Source organism: Somniosus microcephalus, chromosome 4 (assembly GCF_052327205.1).
Source record: "Somniosus microcephalus isolate GS21.2 chromosome 4, FLI_Smic_1.0, whole genome shotgun sequence".
NCBI classification, from domain to species: Eukaryota; Metazoa; Chordata; class Chondrichthyes; order Squaliformes; family Somniosidae; genus Somniosus; species Somniosus microcephalus.
In genome coordinates this window covers 227670177-227687476 of record NC_140990.1, presented here as the reverse complement: position 1 = coordinate 227687476, position 17300 = coordinate 227670177, and the positions used below count along the sequence as shown (strand labels likewise).

The 17300-nt window shown below is 42.9% G+C and overlaps 1 protein-coding gene across 1 annotated transcript in view; it reads right to left on the bottom strand.

Moving 5' to 3' along the window:
• Window positions 1-17300, bottom strand: part of LOC147120251 (uncharacterized) — a 368220-nt gene that overhangs the window by 118254 nt on the left and 232666 nt on the right. The window contains exons 10-16 of the mRNA XM_085985896.1: window positions 14362-14415; window positions 14131-14184; window positions 13292-13345; window positions 3352-3405; window positions 3071-3124; window positions 2470-2514; window positions 381-434 (exon numbers count right to left, since the gene is read on the bottom strand). Coding sequence (XP_085842022.1) covers window positions 381-434; window positions 2470-2514; window positions 3071-3124; window positions 3352-3405; window positions 13292-13345; window positions 14131-14184; window positions 14362-14415 — 369 coding nt within the window. The remainder of the gene's footprint in view (window positions 1-380; window positions 435-2469; window positions 2515-3070; window positions 3125-3351; window positions 3406-13291; window positions 13346-14130; window positions 14185-14361; window positions 14416-17300) is intronic.

Here is a 17300-nt window from a genome sequence, read left to right as displayed (position 1 = left end):
CCCAGTCTCTCTCTCTCTCTTCCCCCCAGTCTCTCTCTCTCTTTTCCCCCCAGTCTCTCTCTCTCTCTTCCCCCCAGTCTCTCTCTCTCTCTTCCCCCCAGTCTCTCTCTCTCTCTCTTCCCCCCAGTCTCTCTCTCTTTCTCTCTCTTCCCCCCAGTCTCTCTCTCTTTCTCTCTCTTCCCCCCAGTCTCTCTCTCTTTCTCTCTCTTCCCCCCAGTCGCTCTCTTCTCCCCCCAGTCTCTCTCTCTCTCTCTTCCAACAACAACATGCCCTCAAAAAACCCTTGGCACCGCCGGGCACTCCAGCTAGTAACAAATACAGGAATTGCAGATTATAATTTATGTCTAATTAATAAAAACTGACTTTAATATTGTACTCACTGGAGATCCTTGAGGTCCTAATCGGCCTCTTTCACCTGAAAGGCCCCGTGGACCCTATAAAAAAAAGAGATTTGCAAACGTAATATTGCTTGTAGTTAAAAAATAACGTTTATCAACAAAAGTAACCAAAAATAGGGATCTCAAAAATTTCTCTTTCATAGTTTGTTTACCTCAGCTCTGATATTTCAATAGAGACAGTTACTGGCTTATTTGAGAATCAATCCCATCAGACTCAGCTAGGTTACATACTGTATACGTACCATCATGTATTAGAGTCATGCTAGTGGTGAAAGGCAGCATCAGTCGCACCTATGGACAACCTGAATCTGGATGCCTTCCTTTTAACATATAACTTGTCATAAGAACACAGTTAGTTACTTTTCTTTTATAGAGGCAAGAATTTTACCAGGATGTTTAGCTTCACAGCTGTTAAGAGGCATTACTGATAATATGGAGTAGAATTCCCACGGGGATTATCCCCACCTCCTGCCATAACTCCCATGGAAGATCAGCAGGAACACTGGAGAAATGGCGTGAATGGCTCTTTATTGCCGTGTCTCCCGGGTTTCCATTGCAGTTACAGAGGACGATCGGGAGCATTTCCAAGGAAATTATTGGCAAATGTCTTTCTATATCCATTAGCGGTTTTCTCCATCTATTCCATTAAAATGAACTTGCTTACTTTGTGAGGCAGATTGAGCTCAGCACAAGTTGAGTCAGCAGTGAAAGTCCACTCTAAGGTAGTTCATAAAAAGCACTTCTGTTGTCACATGTGGGATAAGGTTTCAGTTGTTGTTAGTTGCTGCTGCAGCTTCAGAAACTGCTGCCTGCCAACAAGTACAATGATTGTCCATATGCATGTTGACAATAACCCATGTATCATTGTTATAAAGATTGTTGTAAATAAATTTGAAGATCCTATACTCTGACAATAATGCACCTTTAAATACCATTTTAAATGAACTGGAATATTCTACCACTTATTCACGGGCAGGGAATGTTACAAATCATTATGTGAATTAGTGAAATGTGCTAAATAAATCACTGTCAAATGTACACAAATTATTGAAGTATTTGGAGACTTAGATAAAACTTTCTGCGGAAGCCACTAATTGTATCATTGGTCTGAGACCCAGTATACTTTTAAGACTCGGTCCTCCAGCACACATCCAGTCTCATTAGAACCCCGAAATATAATTTCTAGGAACTCTGCTAATTCTTCGACTATTTTCCTCAGATTCCTGGAATTATCCAATCAGGTGCCAACACTATATCCTCCTTTAGTTAACTAGTTTCTCTATTACTTTTTATTTATTACAATATTTCTCATCTTGCTTTTAATCAATTCAGGATTTACCTCCTTCCCAATATCCTTCTCTTTTGTAAGCACTGATGTCAAGTACTTGTCAAGTATCCCCAGCAATTTCCATTGTCCTCTACTAACTCATCACCCTGTCCTCTCAGACCCAGCTCACAGTTAAGAATTCTCTTTGTGCTGATATATATGTAGATACCGCACCAATTTAAAAAATATATATTCTCTCCTCCTGCCACCTCCTTACTTTTTTTATCCCTCTCTTAACCTCTTTTGTTATTTTCTCATATTCTCTCTCATTTTTATGATACCTACAGGCCCTTTTCTTCTATCTTATTTTGTTTCCAACATCTTTATTTATCCATGGTGCCCTGAAACTTGAAGTAGCCTCCTTATTTTTTTAATGGTATAGGTTTATTCTGCACCGTTGCTATCACCTTTTTATAAATACTCCATTGTTGATCTACAGTTCTGTGTGCCAGTATTTCTTTTCACCTCAACTACCTCACTCTTCAACTTAGTAAAATCTGCCCTATTCCAATCTGATGACCTTATTTTTGTGCTAACTTTTTTCCCTTTCTATTTGCACCTGAAATCTTATCGATACTATGGTCACTCACATTTAACTCCTCTACCTGATCCATTTTGTGACTCATAACTAGATTTTGATAGGGGAATGAAAGGGAATACACACATAAATTGAGTACTGTTACAAAAAAATGAGTCAATTAAAATTTCTGCTTCCATTATAAACTTGTATAATAACAAACTTACCGTTGAACCCGGAGCCCCCATTGCACCAACGGAACCATGGTCACCCTACAACAGGTGTAAAAAAACAGCATCAGGTCACAATCCCCTCATTTGATTACTGACTAAATTTAACAAGATATAGTTTTCTACACCCCTCTTGAGTATTTTTGATTATACCAATAAAATACTGACCATTTACATGTATTAAAAGCCATCAGTTTTTGCTGCATTAATCAATGGCCAAATGAGAAGCATTTGTTTGGTACAATTCTTTCGGATAATTGGAGAGTAGTTTCTGTACTGATTTACTGACATTAGCCGTTACAAGTGAACTTTGTGTTATGCTCCTTAAGTACATTAACACCAAGTAACTATAAGCAAAGTTCTGTAAATGTGGCTTTAAGGACACTGCCTTCAGAATTACTGCGTGGTACCAGCGCACAAATGCTTAATTCCTCCCTGTTAAGGTAAAAAAATAATTAATAACTCTGTAAAAATAGCAGGGAAAGGAATTTTAGGCAAATCTGTTGGGCATATGTACGTTCGGTCTCCTGCATTGTAATTTCAGGTAACAGGGTACAGTTCAGCCATGATAACTAACGTTACATCATTAAATTGTCACCTTCTGGCCAGGAGCTCCAATTTCACCTTTACGTCCGTCAAGGCCAAGGTGTCCCTGTGACAGACAATTTAAAAAAATCATCAGTTAAAGCCTTTCCATCAAATATTTATTTGTAACTAGTGCAGTAGTTTGAATAAATGTTAATGAAACGGAAGTCACTGCTTACGTAATAGACATTTAAGTTAACCTATTGTAACACATCAAAACACTGCTTATTAGCCACACCAATAGATGTATTAATGTAATGTGACTAAAATTGAGTTTGTTTTATGCTTACTTACCCTCAAACCCTTGATACCAGGCAAACCAGGGGCACCTGGGAAACCTCGAGGACCCTGAAAACATAGCAACATATTAATATCCCAGAATACACTTACTGCTCACTTAGCCGGGTCGCTCAGTTTGTTTATTTATCTTGAATGTTCAAGAAAGAGAAATGACAGTATTGATGATATAGTCTGGGCTCATGTCTACCTTGGAAAGAAAGAACTTGCATTTATATGGCAATTTTCATGACCAAAGTGCTTCACAGCCAATGAATTACTTTTGTAGTATAGTCCCTGTTGTAATGTAGGGAAATTTGCAGCTAATTTGTGCTCAGCAAAGTCACGCAGACAGCAATGAGATAAATGAACAAATAATCTGTTTTAGTGATGTTGACTGAAGGATAAATATTGCCCAGGACAACAGGTGATGTCATGGGATCTTTTATATCTGCCTGAGAGGGGCCGTAGTTCAATGTTTCATCTAAGAAATGGCACCTCCAACAGTACAGTACGCCCTCAGTACTGCAGTGTCAGCCTAGATTATGTGTTCAAGTCTCAGGAGTGGGGCTTGAATCCACAACCTTCTGACTCAGAGATGAGTGTGCTACCATTGCACCAAGGCTGGATCAGGTTTGATTAATGCCAGAGAAATTTCTATTATTGAATTACGCTAGCTCACATATCTTTTGTTTAGTCATCCATAAGTAGATCTAATTAACTGGGCAAGGAAATGTTAGCTCTGTTCAAGATACCTGTAGCTCTTTGAAAAGGTTACAAAGAAGATATTGTAATCAATGTAGGTGAATCTTGAAATACAATAATTATTCTGTCAAGGAAGTTACAAGTTGGCTAAGCTGGGTTGTAATACTTGTCCCATACCAGTAGTTGGGAGAATTTTATTCTCACCAGATAATGCAGTAAGCTCAATTAATGGAGGTTATAAGCTCCGACAATGTGTCTAAGAGTGCATTTATCCTGTGAGGTAGATTTAATCAGAGAGTTGACTGGCAGACCACCGATAGTGCTGGCAGGAGGCCAAGTCCATTTTGAGGGCCGAGCCTCAGTACCATGCTGCTGGCAGTCTGCTGGCACCAAATGGGTTCCCCCGCTGGTGCTCACTGGCTGTGGGTTGGTGCAATAACAGGCAATCTTGAGGCCGACCTGGTTAAGTCGGGGGAGGTGGGGCGATGACGGAGGTGTGGAGTCCAGGGCGGCAGCGGCCCACATTATTTTTGTGGTGCTCAGCGAAACACTCCTGCTCCTCCTGGCCACTGTTCCCTCGAAGGTGTGCGGCCGCGCAGTGATCGCAGAGCTCCCGTGAACTTCAGTTGAGAGGTCGCGCGGAGAGCGGAACAACCAGACATCTGGAGCGGGGGTGGGGCCCAATACACAATGGCCCGGAATGCAGACAGAGTCGTTTGCGAGTCTTGTGACCTCAGATCCGAACCCAATTGGAAATTAACAAAAGGGTTGGGGCAGCAGCCACATGATGAGGGACTGGGTGACCTGTCGGTTGTGTCGCTCTCTGGGAAGTTCCATGTGCTGCAGGCAGAAGCTGAGCTCAGCCGACTCCAGCAGCTGTGGTGGCCGAGTGGTAAAGGTGTTGGATTGGAAATCCTAACTCACCGCACAGGTTTGGACCCTAATTAATTGGCGCCGGATCAACTTAGTTCGATAGCAAAATACTGCAGATGCTGGAAATCTGAAATAACAACAGAAAATGCTGGAAAAACTCAGCAGGTCAGGCAACATCCGTGGAGAGAAATTTGAGTTGATGTTTCTGGTCGAAACCCTTCTTCAAAACTGGAATGAAAATAAAATAGAGCGAAGGCAGGACTGCGATGAACAAAAGAAGTAAAAGAGACAATAAAAGGTATTCGAAACCAGGCGAGATGGTAATAGGCCAGTGAAGACAAAAGACAGCTGAGATTAGGTGTGAAGTGTACTGGCAGGATAAGAGATAGCTGCCAGGTGGGGGAGAGAAACAAATGGAAAGGGGGGGAAAGGAAAGGGGGGGGAAAGGAAAGGGGGGGAAGGGAAAGGGGGGAAAGGAAAGGGGGGAAGGAAAGGGGGGGGAAGGAAAGGGGGGAGGAAAGGGAGGGGGAAAGGAAAGGAAAGGGGGAAAGGAAAGGGAGGGAAAGGAAAGGGGGGAAGGAAAGGGGGGGAAGGAAAGGGGGGAAGGAAAGGGGGGAAAGGGAAGAGGGGGGGGGAAAGGGAAGAGGGGGGGAAAGGAAAGAGGGGGGGAAAGGAAAGAGGGGGGGAAAGGAAAGGAAAGGGGGGGAAAGGAAAGAGGGGGGAAAAGGAAAGAGGGGGGAAAGGAAAGAGGGGGAAAGGAAAGGGGGGGGGAAAGGAAGACCCAAAACAAAGGGGTGGAAAAAATTATAAGTAAAAAAGTAATAGGGACCGAGGTTATGATCTGAAATTGTTGAACTCGATATTGAGTCCAGAAGGCTGCAAAGTGCCTAATTGGAAGATGAGGTGCTGTTCCTCGAGTTTACGTTGAGCTTCCGTGGAACAATACAAGAGGCCAAGGACGGTGAGGTCCGAGTGGGAATGGAGCTGTTAATTAAAATGACAGGCGACCGGAAGCTCGGGGCCACCCTCACGGACTGAACGGAGGTGATCCGCAAAGCGATCACCCAATCTGCGTTTGGTCTCCCCAATATCGAGGAGACCGCATCGTGAGCAGCGAATACAGCATACTAGATTGCAAGAAGTACAAGTAAATCGCTGTTTCACCTGGAAGGGGTGTTTGGGACCCTGGACAGTGGGAAGGGGGGAGGTATAGGGGCAGGTGTTACGTCTCCTGCGCTTGCACGGGAAGGTGCCAGGCGAAGGGGTGTTTGGGGTGATAGAGGAGTGGACTAGGGTGTCTCAGAGGGAGCGGTCCCTAAAGAATGCTGAAAGGGGAGGGGAGGGGAAGATACGTTTGGTGGTGGGATCACTTTGGAGGTAGCGGAAATGGCCTTGGAGATCCCTGGCCCCGAAACTGCTCAGCCGGTTCCCATGGTGATGAGGGTAGCGTGTTCCCTTCCTTCTCCTTTGGCGCCACGGTTCCGGGGGCCTGTGTTACAGAAACTCCGTTGGCCCCGCGGGGCAAATCGGAGTGGGACAAATTGGATCGGGGCAATTCGGAGCGAGACAAACCGAAGCTGGCCAGCTCAGTGCAGCCAGCCACTTCTATGGGGCTGGATGAAATTTTAAAAATCGGTGGGAGAAATTGGTAGATAAACCACATTGTACCTCATTTTATTAAACCTATATAAGTGAGTGAGTTGCTGAGTTATACCTGCAACAGGTGAGTAAGAAAGTACTTTGTTGCTGTCAGACGGCAGTGACATGTTTTAGGAGAGGAAAGGAGAAACGAGTTTGTGCAAATTTTGAGCTGTACGTGAACCCGCTTTTTAAAATAAAATGATCCTACTGCAGATGGGTTTGTAAGATCAGGTGTTCAATCATAAGGTGAAGCGAGGAAGCATTTTAGCAGAGGGAAGAAGTGATTAACACAAGTGTAGCTTACTTTTGTTAGCTACTTTTTACTAAAACCAATATTGCACCAGGGGTGGATTCATGGTTTTAGTCTTGTTGCTGATGAAAGTTAATTACAAACCATAATAGCATAAAAAGTGAGGAAAACTGGAGATTACTTTTGAAAATCAGAATTCTGGCATCAGGTTTATATTTTCAGAAATGTTGAGGCACCTCACTTTCTACAGGCCAACCTAATTAGCACATCCGTCTGCTGAAGAATTCAGGCTGCCTGGGGGCAACGTCTTGTATTGGATGGTAGAGTGTGTGTGGCTCGCTGAAGGCACAGCCATCAATGGTGGAGTGATTAAAATCAGAAATGCGCAAGAGGCCCGAATTGGAGGAGCGCAGAGAGCTCGGAGGGTTGTAGGCACTGTTCCCCATAAGGTGCGCGCTGCACAGCGTTCTGCAAGGTCCCGCGCACTTAAATTCAAAGATCGCGCAGTGAGCTGGAGCAGGGGGAAGGGCCCAGTACACTGGCCCGGGAATCCTCACAGAGAGTCATTTGGGACCTCAGAGCCGATCCGAATTGGAACAGCATTTGCGAACATACAGAACCCTGGGAATTGTTTTAAGTCAGAAAAAAATACAGGAAAGTGATGTTTAATATCCTGCTGTAAGTTCCAGTTAAATCTTTCCAGGTGTTCCCCCTTTTTGAAATAGTTTATCAGGGTTATTTAAATCATGTTCTGAAAGAGGGGAAATTGTTTGTACCCCCGTTTGTACCTCGGAGTCTGTGAGAGACGGAGGGAACGGCAGCATAAAAAGAGGAAATAACTTCTCCAAACTGATCCCAACTCCTTGCCAAGGCTGGGGATAGATGACCTCACCACCTTCTTAGGAAGTTTAACCACTTTATTCACTTTTTTATGAGCTCCATTTGGAATCAGAGTTTATTTAATTTATTTTTTTGTTGTATGTTTAACAACAGCGTTGAAGAGGGGAAGAGAAACTTGGAGCAACTTCTTCCGTCAAAGCTGCAATGAGACTTGAAAGAATTTAAAGATTTTTAATGAACATTTCACAAAAAATGAATGTTAAAAACACTTTTTTTCGCCCCCCCTAAATTTCGAATATGATTTTGGAAGAAACAAGCAAAATCAATTTTCCCCTCGTCTAAACAAGTTTCTACCAGGTCTTGAAGTCCAAACACTTTTAAAGAGGCTCTGAAATACTTAAAACATCTTAAAATTGAAATTTCTCAATATTTGATTTTGATCGATTGAGTGAAGTGAGTAGCTTTACACAAACGTGCAACCATGCTGTTGAGGAAGGCAGGGCGGGGAGGATTTGTAGGAGTTGCATATTACATTTTATTGGCTTTTTAAAAACATTAAGACATTTAGGAAGAGAACCAAAAAAGAGGAAAAACACAAACTATTTTATTTTGTCTGTTCTATATAGTCCTAACAAGTCCCAGGAATAATATAAATATAGATTTCCTCTTAAACGTTTAGTAGAGTGTTAATCAAAACAAAAGTTATGTAATGAGGTATAAAAATTGCAGGAAGCTACTTTAGAAGAAACCATTATTTGTTTATTGAGAAAGACATAGAAAACACTTGATTAAACCAATAATGTACAATTTCGATTTGATATAAATGTTTGAAGTAGGAGATTAAAAATTGAGAGTACAATGAAGTGTGTTTCCTGCTATTTAATTGTGAAGTACCTAAAATAATTTGACACTTTTTGTGATAAGAGCTGGGATTAATATTGTGGAGAATGAGAGAAAAACATTAGAAGCAAAATTCATAAATTAACATCTTTACGTCACCATATTAGTAGACATTTCCAAGTCAGTCTAATTGGTTCTGCTGTCCAGGAAGAAAGATGAATGTTTATTTCTGTTAAATCATAGCTTTTCCTGCTTTTTGTTTTCGGTGTCATAAAGTGTGTATGTGTTTTTCTGCACTTGTGAATATGTGCTGGATTTCTGACTTGTTACATATGGGGTGTGCTGGTTCAAGACAACATTTATTAATGGAAGTGATTGAAGTTGAAAATATGGATACCTGTTTTTGTTCAGTTCTTTTTAATACTGCAAACTACAGCCCTTTATATTTGTTGGTTGTCTGGTTGCATTGTGATTAATATTCTAATTACTTATGTGGACGTACAGCACGTCAGCGCCATAGGAAATTGCTGTTGCTATAGTGACATGCGGGATGGGCTAATACGTTGAAAACTTTAAAATTAATACATAGAAACATAGAAGATAGGAGCAGGAGTAGGCCATTCGGCCCCTCAAGCCTGCTCCGCCATTCAATGAGATCATGGCTGATCATCCAAATTCAGTACCCTGTCCCTGCCTTCTCCCCATATCCCTTGATCCCTTTAGCCTTAAGAAATATATCTAACTCCTTCTTAAATATATTTAATGAATTGGCCTCAACTGTCTTCTGTGGTAGAGAATTCCACAGATTCACCACTCTTTGGGTGAAGAAATTCCTCCTCATCTCTGTCCTAAATGGCTTATCCCTTATCCTTAGACTGTGACCCCTGGTTCTGGACTCCCCGGCCATCGGGAACATCCTTCCTGCATCAAGTCTGTCTAGTCCGGTTAGAATTTTATAAGTTTCAATGAGATCCCCTCTCATTCTTCTAAACTCCAGTGAGTATAAGCCCAATCGACCCAATCTCTCCTCATACATCAATCCTGCCATCCCAGATATCAGTCTGGTGAATCTTCGCTGCACTCCCTCCATGGCAAGAACATCCTTCCTCAGATGAGGCAACCAAAACTGCATGCAATACTCAAGATGTGGTCTCACCAAGGCCCTGTACAACTGCAGCAAGACATATTTATTCCTGTACTCGTTCCTCTCGCTACGAAGGCCAACATACCATTTGCCTTCTTAACTGCCTGCTGCACCTGCATGCTTACTTTCAGCGACTAGTGCACAAGGACACCCAGGTCTCGTTGCACTTCCCCTTCTCCCAATCTATTGCCATTCAGATAATCTGCCTTCCTGTTTTTGCCACCAATACTAATTGCATGAATAGATATGCCTCTTTCAGCTCACCTTGGGCTTTTGGATTGTTTGTCGATGAATAACCGTGTAACTGAGTGACGTTTCTGAAGTGTTAACGCATTATCATGCAGTTCATTTATATCCCAGTCATTTCTGACAAGTAATTTTATTTTTAAAATAGAGTTTGCAGATGATGAACTAAAAGCTTTTAATTAATTCTACCGTAAACAAACTTGCAGAATGGGCATGTAAATGACAAATGAATTTAAATATAGATAAGTGTGAGGTGATACATTTTGGTAGGAGGAATAAGGAAGCCACATATTCCTTGGAAAATCAGAGTCTAAATGGGGTAGAGGTGCAAAAGGATCTAGGAGTATAGATTCACAAATCAATAAAAGTAGCAATGCAGGTTAAAAAAGCCATAAAAGTGCAAATAAAGCATTGGAGTTCATTTTTAGAGGAATAGAATTCAAAAGCAGAGAAGTTATGTTAAACCTGTATAGAACCTTGCCTGATTGTCTCATGATTTGAGACGGTAGGGTGGCAATATGGCATTTACTCTATATATGCTTTTAAGTGGTTACTGTTGCTGTCGTTGTTGTAAATGTTGTTGTTGTAAAAATAGTTGTTGTTTTTGCAAACTTTGCCCACGGACTAAAAGGTCGCGCTCAAAGGAGTTCGTAGCCCACTCAGTATAGAAAAAATTAGAGGGAACATTGCTCCTGACCCCAAGAAAGCAATTTTAAACTTAGCGTTTTTGGTCTATATATCTCCCAAAGACCCCTATTTGCATATTTATAGGATTGAGAGAGGCCCCTATGGTTGGCCCATGGTAGGCCCCTATCAGTTGGCGCCGGTCAGATCGTGAGCAGAAATGGAATTGTAAGTTTTTCTCATGATTTTCACGGCTCTATCAGGTCTTTCTACCCACCCCAGACAGTAACAATCTCCCCCTATGACTTTAACATTGCTAAAAAACTTTCTGTCAAAGTTGCAGGGTTAATCCAGAGTCAAGGCACAACTCTGCTGAGCTATCTTTTCAACCTCATGAAATACATATGTTGTGATTATTGCATGACTGCAGATATTACTGGCATCAACATGTAAGAGTGGAGATATCATTTCAATGCATCCTTGTATCAGAACAAATTCCTTATGTAGGCCACATATCTTCTAGTTGTTTTTCTTCTTTTAGAGATTATGGCCTAGAAATTGGACATCGACAGAAACCTGCTCTCCTGGTGGAGGCATCCGACCCGAAGTTCCCATCCAGGAGTGGCGTTGCATCTTCTTACAGCCTCTGGGAGTGAGGCTATGGTGTTTGCAAGGAATTGTGGGCAATTAAAAGGGCTATGAATTAAAGGGGCAATGTAATCAGAACTAATTAAAATTAAAATGCAGTGAAAAAATGCTGTTTTCAGCCCTTACTGCCTTTCAAAAAAAAAAAATTAAAAAGTCGTCCCAAATGGGAGTCTTCAGCTCTTAAAGCTGAATTCCCTGCCTAACCTCAAAAAATGGAAACAGTGCTTCAGCACTAACATAAATGGCTCAGCAAGCCAGGGACGGGGCACCCAGCGTTTCACATGCAGCACTCCAGTTTTGTGCAGGGGTTCAACATTGCAAGAGAGGTCCTCTACCACAGGGGCCAGGAAGAAGGATGTGGGACTACATCACCGAGGCTGTCACTGCCAGCAGTGTCGCCCTCACCACCTGGCTCCAGTGCCCAAAAGAAGCTTCATGATCTCAGACCACTGGACAAGGTCAGTGAATGCATCTTCAAAAGCTGTCTCCTACCAACTGCTTCACTAGCCTTACACACTGCTCAATGCATGATTACCGCCCCCCCCCAATCAGTCAACCACAAACAATCTGCCTCACTTCACCCTCTTGGAGGAGACGGTGCAAGCCATTGGCAGGGACATGGCTGAGCCCTTGGCCAGCGGCGGGGCTGAAAGGATACAAGATGCTGGTATCCTCAAACATTATCCTCCTACTTTCATGCACCACTTGCTTTCCCGCCCTCCCTTCAACACAACTCCATCCTTGTGCCTTCCTCATTTCACATACCCAAGAAATGCAGCCTGCCCAGCCAGTGGTTGGAGGAGGAGAAGGACAAAGAGGAGAAGGAGAAGGAGTAGAAGAAGATTGATTTCACACTCCCAGCCACCAGCTCCTCCAGGTTGACCAGCAAGGCCATTTGCAGTGTTCTCCACTGAAAGTCAGCAGCCTTCCACCAGCCATGCTGTAGCCACTGGGGTAGCACTGCGTGACATGAGTAGGATAGGCAAAGGTACACACACGACAGTCATTAAGAAAATGCATAAGGGTGATGAGTTGATTTCTTGATGTCATGTTAGATGGATAGATGTATAAAGTTGGATTGGAAAGTTTGCTTTGTGGTGGCTTTTAGTTCAGCATTGTGGTCAAGAGGATGATGTGATGGTCAGTAACCGAGGGAAGGTTAGGTGTGGGACTAATGTTGAAAGGGGAATTGGGGTTGTGGTCACTGGGATCGCAGGCGGATGATTCTATCCCTGACATCCTGGCTAAAAAGGGGCTGTATCGGTTGCTTCCTTCCTTCTGCTTCCTCCTCTTTGGCTTCTTCCTCTTTTGTGTCTTCCTCTTCTCTCTGCGAGCAGATGCTGCAAATCTGAAATTACAGCATAAAATGCTAGAAATACTCAGCTGGTCAGGCAGCATCTTGACCTGAGACGTAAACTCCACAGATGTGCCTGACCTGAGTATTTGCAGCTTTTTCTGTTTTCTCGGAGACCTTCCTTTACCATCCGAGGCCTTGCAAGCATCCAGCAGCACTCCCTACCCACTTAAAAACTTTTAACACCTATTGCAGCAAGCCACTACTTCAATAAATCAAAAAAACGCAGTCCAAAAGTTTAAATGCAAACTTACCTGAAAGATGTGTGTGTCCCTTTAAGAGGTGCTGACAGCGCCACTGTCACTCTGCTTGCACACTAGGTTTACCTGGCGTGCTTAGAACTCCGCGCTGAACTCAGCGCTAGGGTCGAAGTTCGCCGTGGTGACATTAAGTCGGCGTTGTCACCGACTGACATCACTACTCCGCCATTTGTTTTGGTGGCAATACTTCAGAACAGCAGCGCTACCGGGACTTCAAAAATGGAGGACACCACGGGACCCGCCATCAGCTGGCGGATGAGCAGCGGCTGCCGCTTTCTTGACATTATGTCGCGCTAACGGGTGGCCCTAAGGTAAGGAATTTCTCCCCCTTTTTTATAAAGAAGAGAAATGAACCCCATTGACAAGCTCTATTAAATTCAAAGTCATCAAGACTTTTTTCTGGTTAAATCTAATAAATATCCGGCATTTAATTGAAATTATTTTGTAGTTATCAGATCTCAGTGATCGTGTAGTATCAGTGATCATGTAGTATTATCACTTTTTGAATCAAGTTCAGTGATAAGCCACTTTACCTGCTGCCCTCGGAATCCCTGTTCACCAGCGCGTCCTGACTTTCCAAACTCACCCTATGGAAAGAAAAGAAATTCAGTCTATGGATGAATACAATCATCAGTTAGGTGTATTTAATAGGGTGAGGCAGGGGGAGGGGGTGGGGGGACTTCACTGATTTTATTTGCATTATAATTTGAATTGTGCTTGGAGCCAATCCAGCCCTCCAATCTAATCTTCCAGTGACTCGTCATATATGCAATGAAGCTGAATTTTCATGTGGGGGGGAACCTCACAATCATCCACCGTCGCCTGAGTGGAAGAGACGCGGAAACCTGGGAGAAATAGCGTGGACTGCATTTACTCCATTTTCCCAGGGTTTCCGTGGCTCCTCCGCCAAAGTTATGTTGGACAATCAGGCGAATCCCTGTGGAAATTCACCCTCTGTGTTTTCAATTCTGATAGTCTGCAAACAAGGTACATCAATGTAAGCTGCTTCAAAAATAAAATTCACATTAGTGTACGTCAAATGTCCATTAGGAAGGGTGATTGAGAGTACCACAAACCTTTTTTGTTTAGCAGTGCCTACTGGCTGCTAGGCTTTTACTTTGCTGCTTTGTGTCTTTTTTCTCTTTAATATACTTCATTTTATATTTCTAGCTTTTTCAGCCTTGTTCACATCAGCTATGAAAAGGTATGAATTGCTCATTGCGTCTCAGGAATGGTACACAAGCTAGAACAAAGAGGTTGGTTCCTTCTGTGGAATTTTTCTTTTTTGTGAGCAAGCATTTATTGGTAAAGACTGTTCATCGGTATTGTTTAAGGAACTTAAAAAATACATTTAAAACAAATATCTACTCACGTCTTCACCAGGCTTTCCAAGTGACCCCTCAGGACCACGGTTACCAATTCCACCCTACAATATTGAAGGAAAAGAAAGTGTTATCCGCTCTATTGGAAGACAGCTGGGTGCACTTAAAAAGGAATCTGAAGTACTCGAAGTAATATCATTTTGGTTAGTTGTCATGTCAGTGGTTTCAAAGGTCCCTGTAGTGTATAATGCAGATTTTAATGATAACATTTAAAGGCTTACCATTGGTCCCAAGTCACCAGGCTCTCCAGAAGAGCCAGACTGTCCTTTAGGGCCCTAATTGTACAGGAGCAAAAAAAAAGCACATTTAAAGACAAGGTTGACATGTATGTAAGAATTACTGAACATGGCTATACTCAAATCAGAATGTAACATGAGGGAATAAAATTCAACAGTCATACAATCATAATATGAAATTTGCAGCACAGAAGGAGGCCATTACGCCCCTGCCAGTGACAGTACTTCAACTGAAGCTTTCTACTCAAATCCTATTTTCGTGCCATTTTCCTCTATCCTCCTTTCTTTTCAAATATTTACCCAATTCCATTTAAATATGTTACAGTCTGTACCCCCATTTAGCCATGTGTGAAAACCCTCTGTGTAAAAACAATCTTCTGGTTTCTCCCATTTATTCTTTGTGACGATTCTAAATCTACGCTACTTTGTTACCAATTCGCCAACCAGTGGAAACAATCTTTCGCTATTTACCATCTCAAAACTGTTCCTAGTTCTGAAAACGTTTATTAGATCACTCCTTAACATTCTCTACTCTGGTCTCCTACCATCACTGGCAGGAGACCAGCTGAACCTCCAGGAAATTGCACAGACCCAGTTGTGCAGGGGTTCTGTCATTTCTGGAAGTTTCCTGATTGTTTTTTAAGACACAGAACCTCTGTCCATCCATTACAAAGCACATGATAACAATTTGCCAGACTCATAGGAAGGTTTTATAGAACAGGAGTAGGCCATTCAGCCCCTCAAGTTTGTTCCGCCATCCAATTAGATCATGGCTGATCTGAATCTCAACTCCATGTATCCGCCTTGGTTCCATATCCCTTAATACATTTACTTAACAAAATTTCACTTTTTAAATTTTCAATTGACCCAGCCTCAACAGCTTTTTGAGGAAGAGAGTTCCAGATTTTCACTACTCTTTGTGTGAAGAGGAATACCCTTTACCAGGATTTCCCATTTCTTAGGCTGGACTGGGACTGGGCGTATCAGTGGAGGCTGGTATGCTGAGTGCGGTGAGGCAATTTTAATACCCAGGCCTCATTTAAATAACCTGGGCCAGTCTCCCGCCCAAAATCGGTGGGAGTGACATCAAGGCTGGCAAGTGAGAGCTAAAATCATGTTGGGAGCCTGAGGACACCAGGGACCCAAGGGAACACTCCCTGGCATGAAATTAGCACTGCCGGCTCTGGTAGGGATAGGCAAGGCCGGACCTGGGGTGGCTCAAGGACTACTTCCGGGGCTTCAGGGTGGACTCCTGCTCCTCCACAAGGATTCAACAGAAAAATGATATTTTTTTGGATCTTACTGTGGCCTCTTCTGGCCACTCCATGACTCCCACCATGGTTCTGCTGCGGGCCTCCCGAATCCAGAAGTTAAAATGTGGCAACGGGCCACAATTTTCAGTGTAAAGTAGGCCCTGCCTGCCAGGAGAGTGCAGGAAATCTATCTTTTCAGTCTCCCTCCCTTGCCTGAGTTAAGGTGGTGGGGTGGGGGGAACAGGAACATGATGGGAATGCAGCATGACATCCCCTTTCCATCTTAACCCACCTGCCTACACCATCTCCTCCAAGTTGGGGGGGGCGGGGGGGGGAGTTAAAATCTATCCAATTAACTTTTCTCTCTTGTTCCTTAAGCTCCAAATATACCATTTTACACGCTATTCCGCCACCCTACATTCTCATTGTGTTGAAATCAAGAGTCTCTAACTTTAAATTGTTTTTTCTCAGAACTCAAAACTGCAGAAAACCTATCTTTTCCGTCTTTCTTTCCCTACAATATGTAGGTTTTTAAAATGCAAGTCTGACTTCATGACTTCTCGCCTACTCTTTTCAACCTTGTTGGTGTTCTACACTCTAGGCCTCGGCCCTTCGCCTAGATTTCTCAATCTGAATCTTTGCTGTTGATTCACTTTCATTCCCTGTATTGAAAATAAAGTTCACACTCTGAACGTTACCAGATACAAATTCAGAATATTTCCATTATTCTGGAACTGTCTTGTATGAATTTTCAATGCTGGCTGCAATTGTTGTGATTATCCAAGTTCCTACATACATTTATATTACTTAAAAAGGGTAAGCCCCTGGCCAGTTAAAATCAGCTAGTGACATTCTTTAGCATTTTTGTATTAAATGTATTTCCAGAGCTGACAGTCAACATGAGAGAGCCTGTCTGGATCCACCTTGAATTCAAACAATTGGATCAGGCCCAAATTATTGTAATACTTCCAAGAAGATTGCTTGCATTAATCAGGCTGAATCCTGCATAATTTGTATGAATATTGCCCAGTCTTGAAATTTCCGGTGGCCTAGATTCCTGTGCCTAATGCTCCCTGTACACCAGTTCCCAGGACATTAGAGAGAGTAAACAGGATTGGAGTCCTGAAATGCTTGTGCGCACTTGACATGCATTCCCTCAGACTTACCTGGGATGAATGGGAAGCTTCCAGTTAAAATAGGAAGGAGCATTTCAATAATACGCAAGTAACACCTCTAATTTCACTTTCTGGGGATTCTGCCAGGCAACGAACTGTAAAAATGATGCCCCGTGGTAACTGGGCTTTAGAGGTTGCGGGGCTGTTCCTTCAGATTGGAGGCCCTGTAAAGGGGCAGTCAGCAACTACCAATTGTCTTTTTTTAAATTTTGCAGCGCAGGTGAGTTGCACTGCAGGAGTGGAGGCCATTTGGCTGCTGTATCTGGCAGCAACCAGCAGGCCAAAAAATTTACCAGGAATATATGCTGCTACAGGCACCACTTCACTTCCTGTTCTGGAGCCAACACCAATGCCTTGGTGATCGTCCACCCCAACTCGCCCAACATGTTTAAAATAACTGAATGCAGCTGGCGTCAGCCGAGGTCAAGTTCGGTACTTGCAAAAAGCTTACTTACGTTGTGATGAAGTGGGGGGGAGGGCGGGGCACAAATTTATA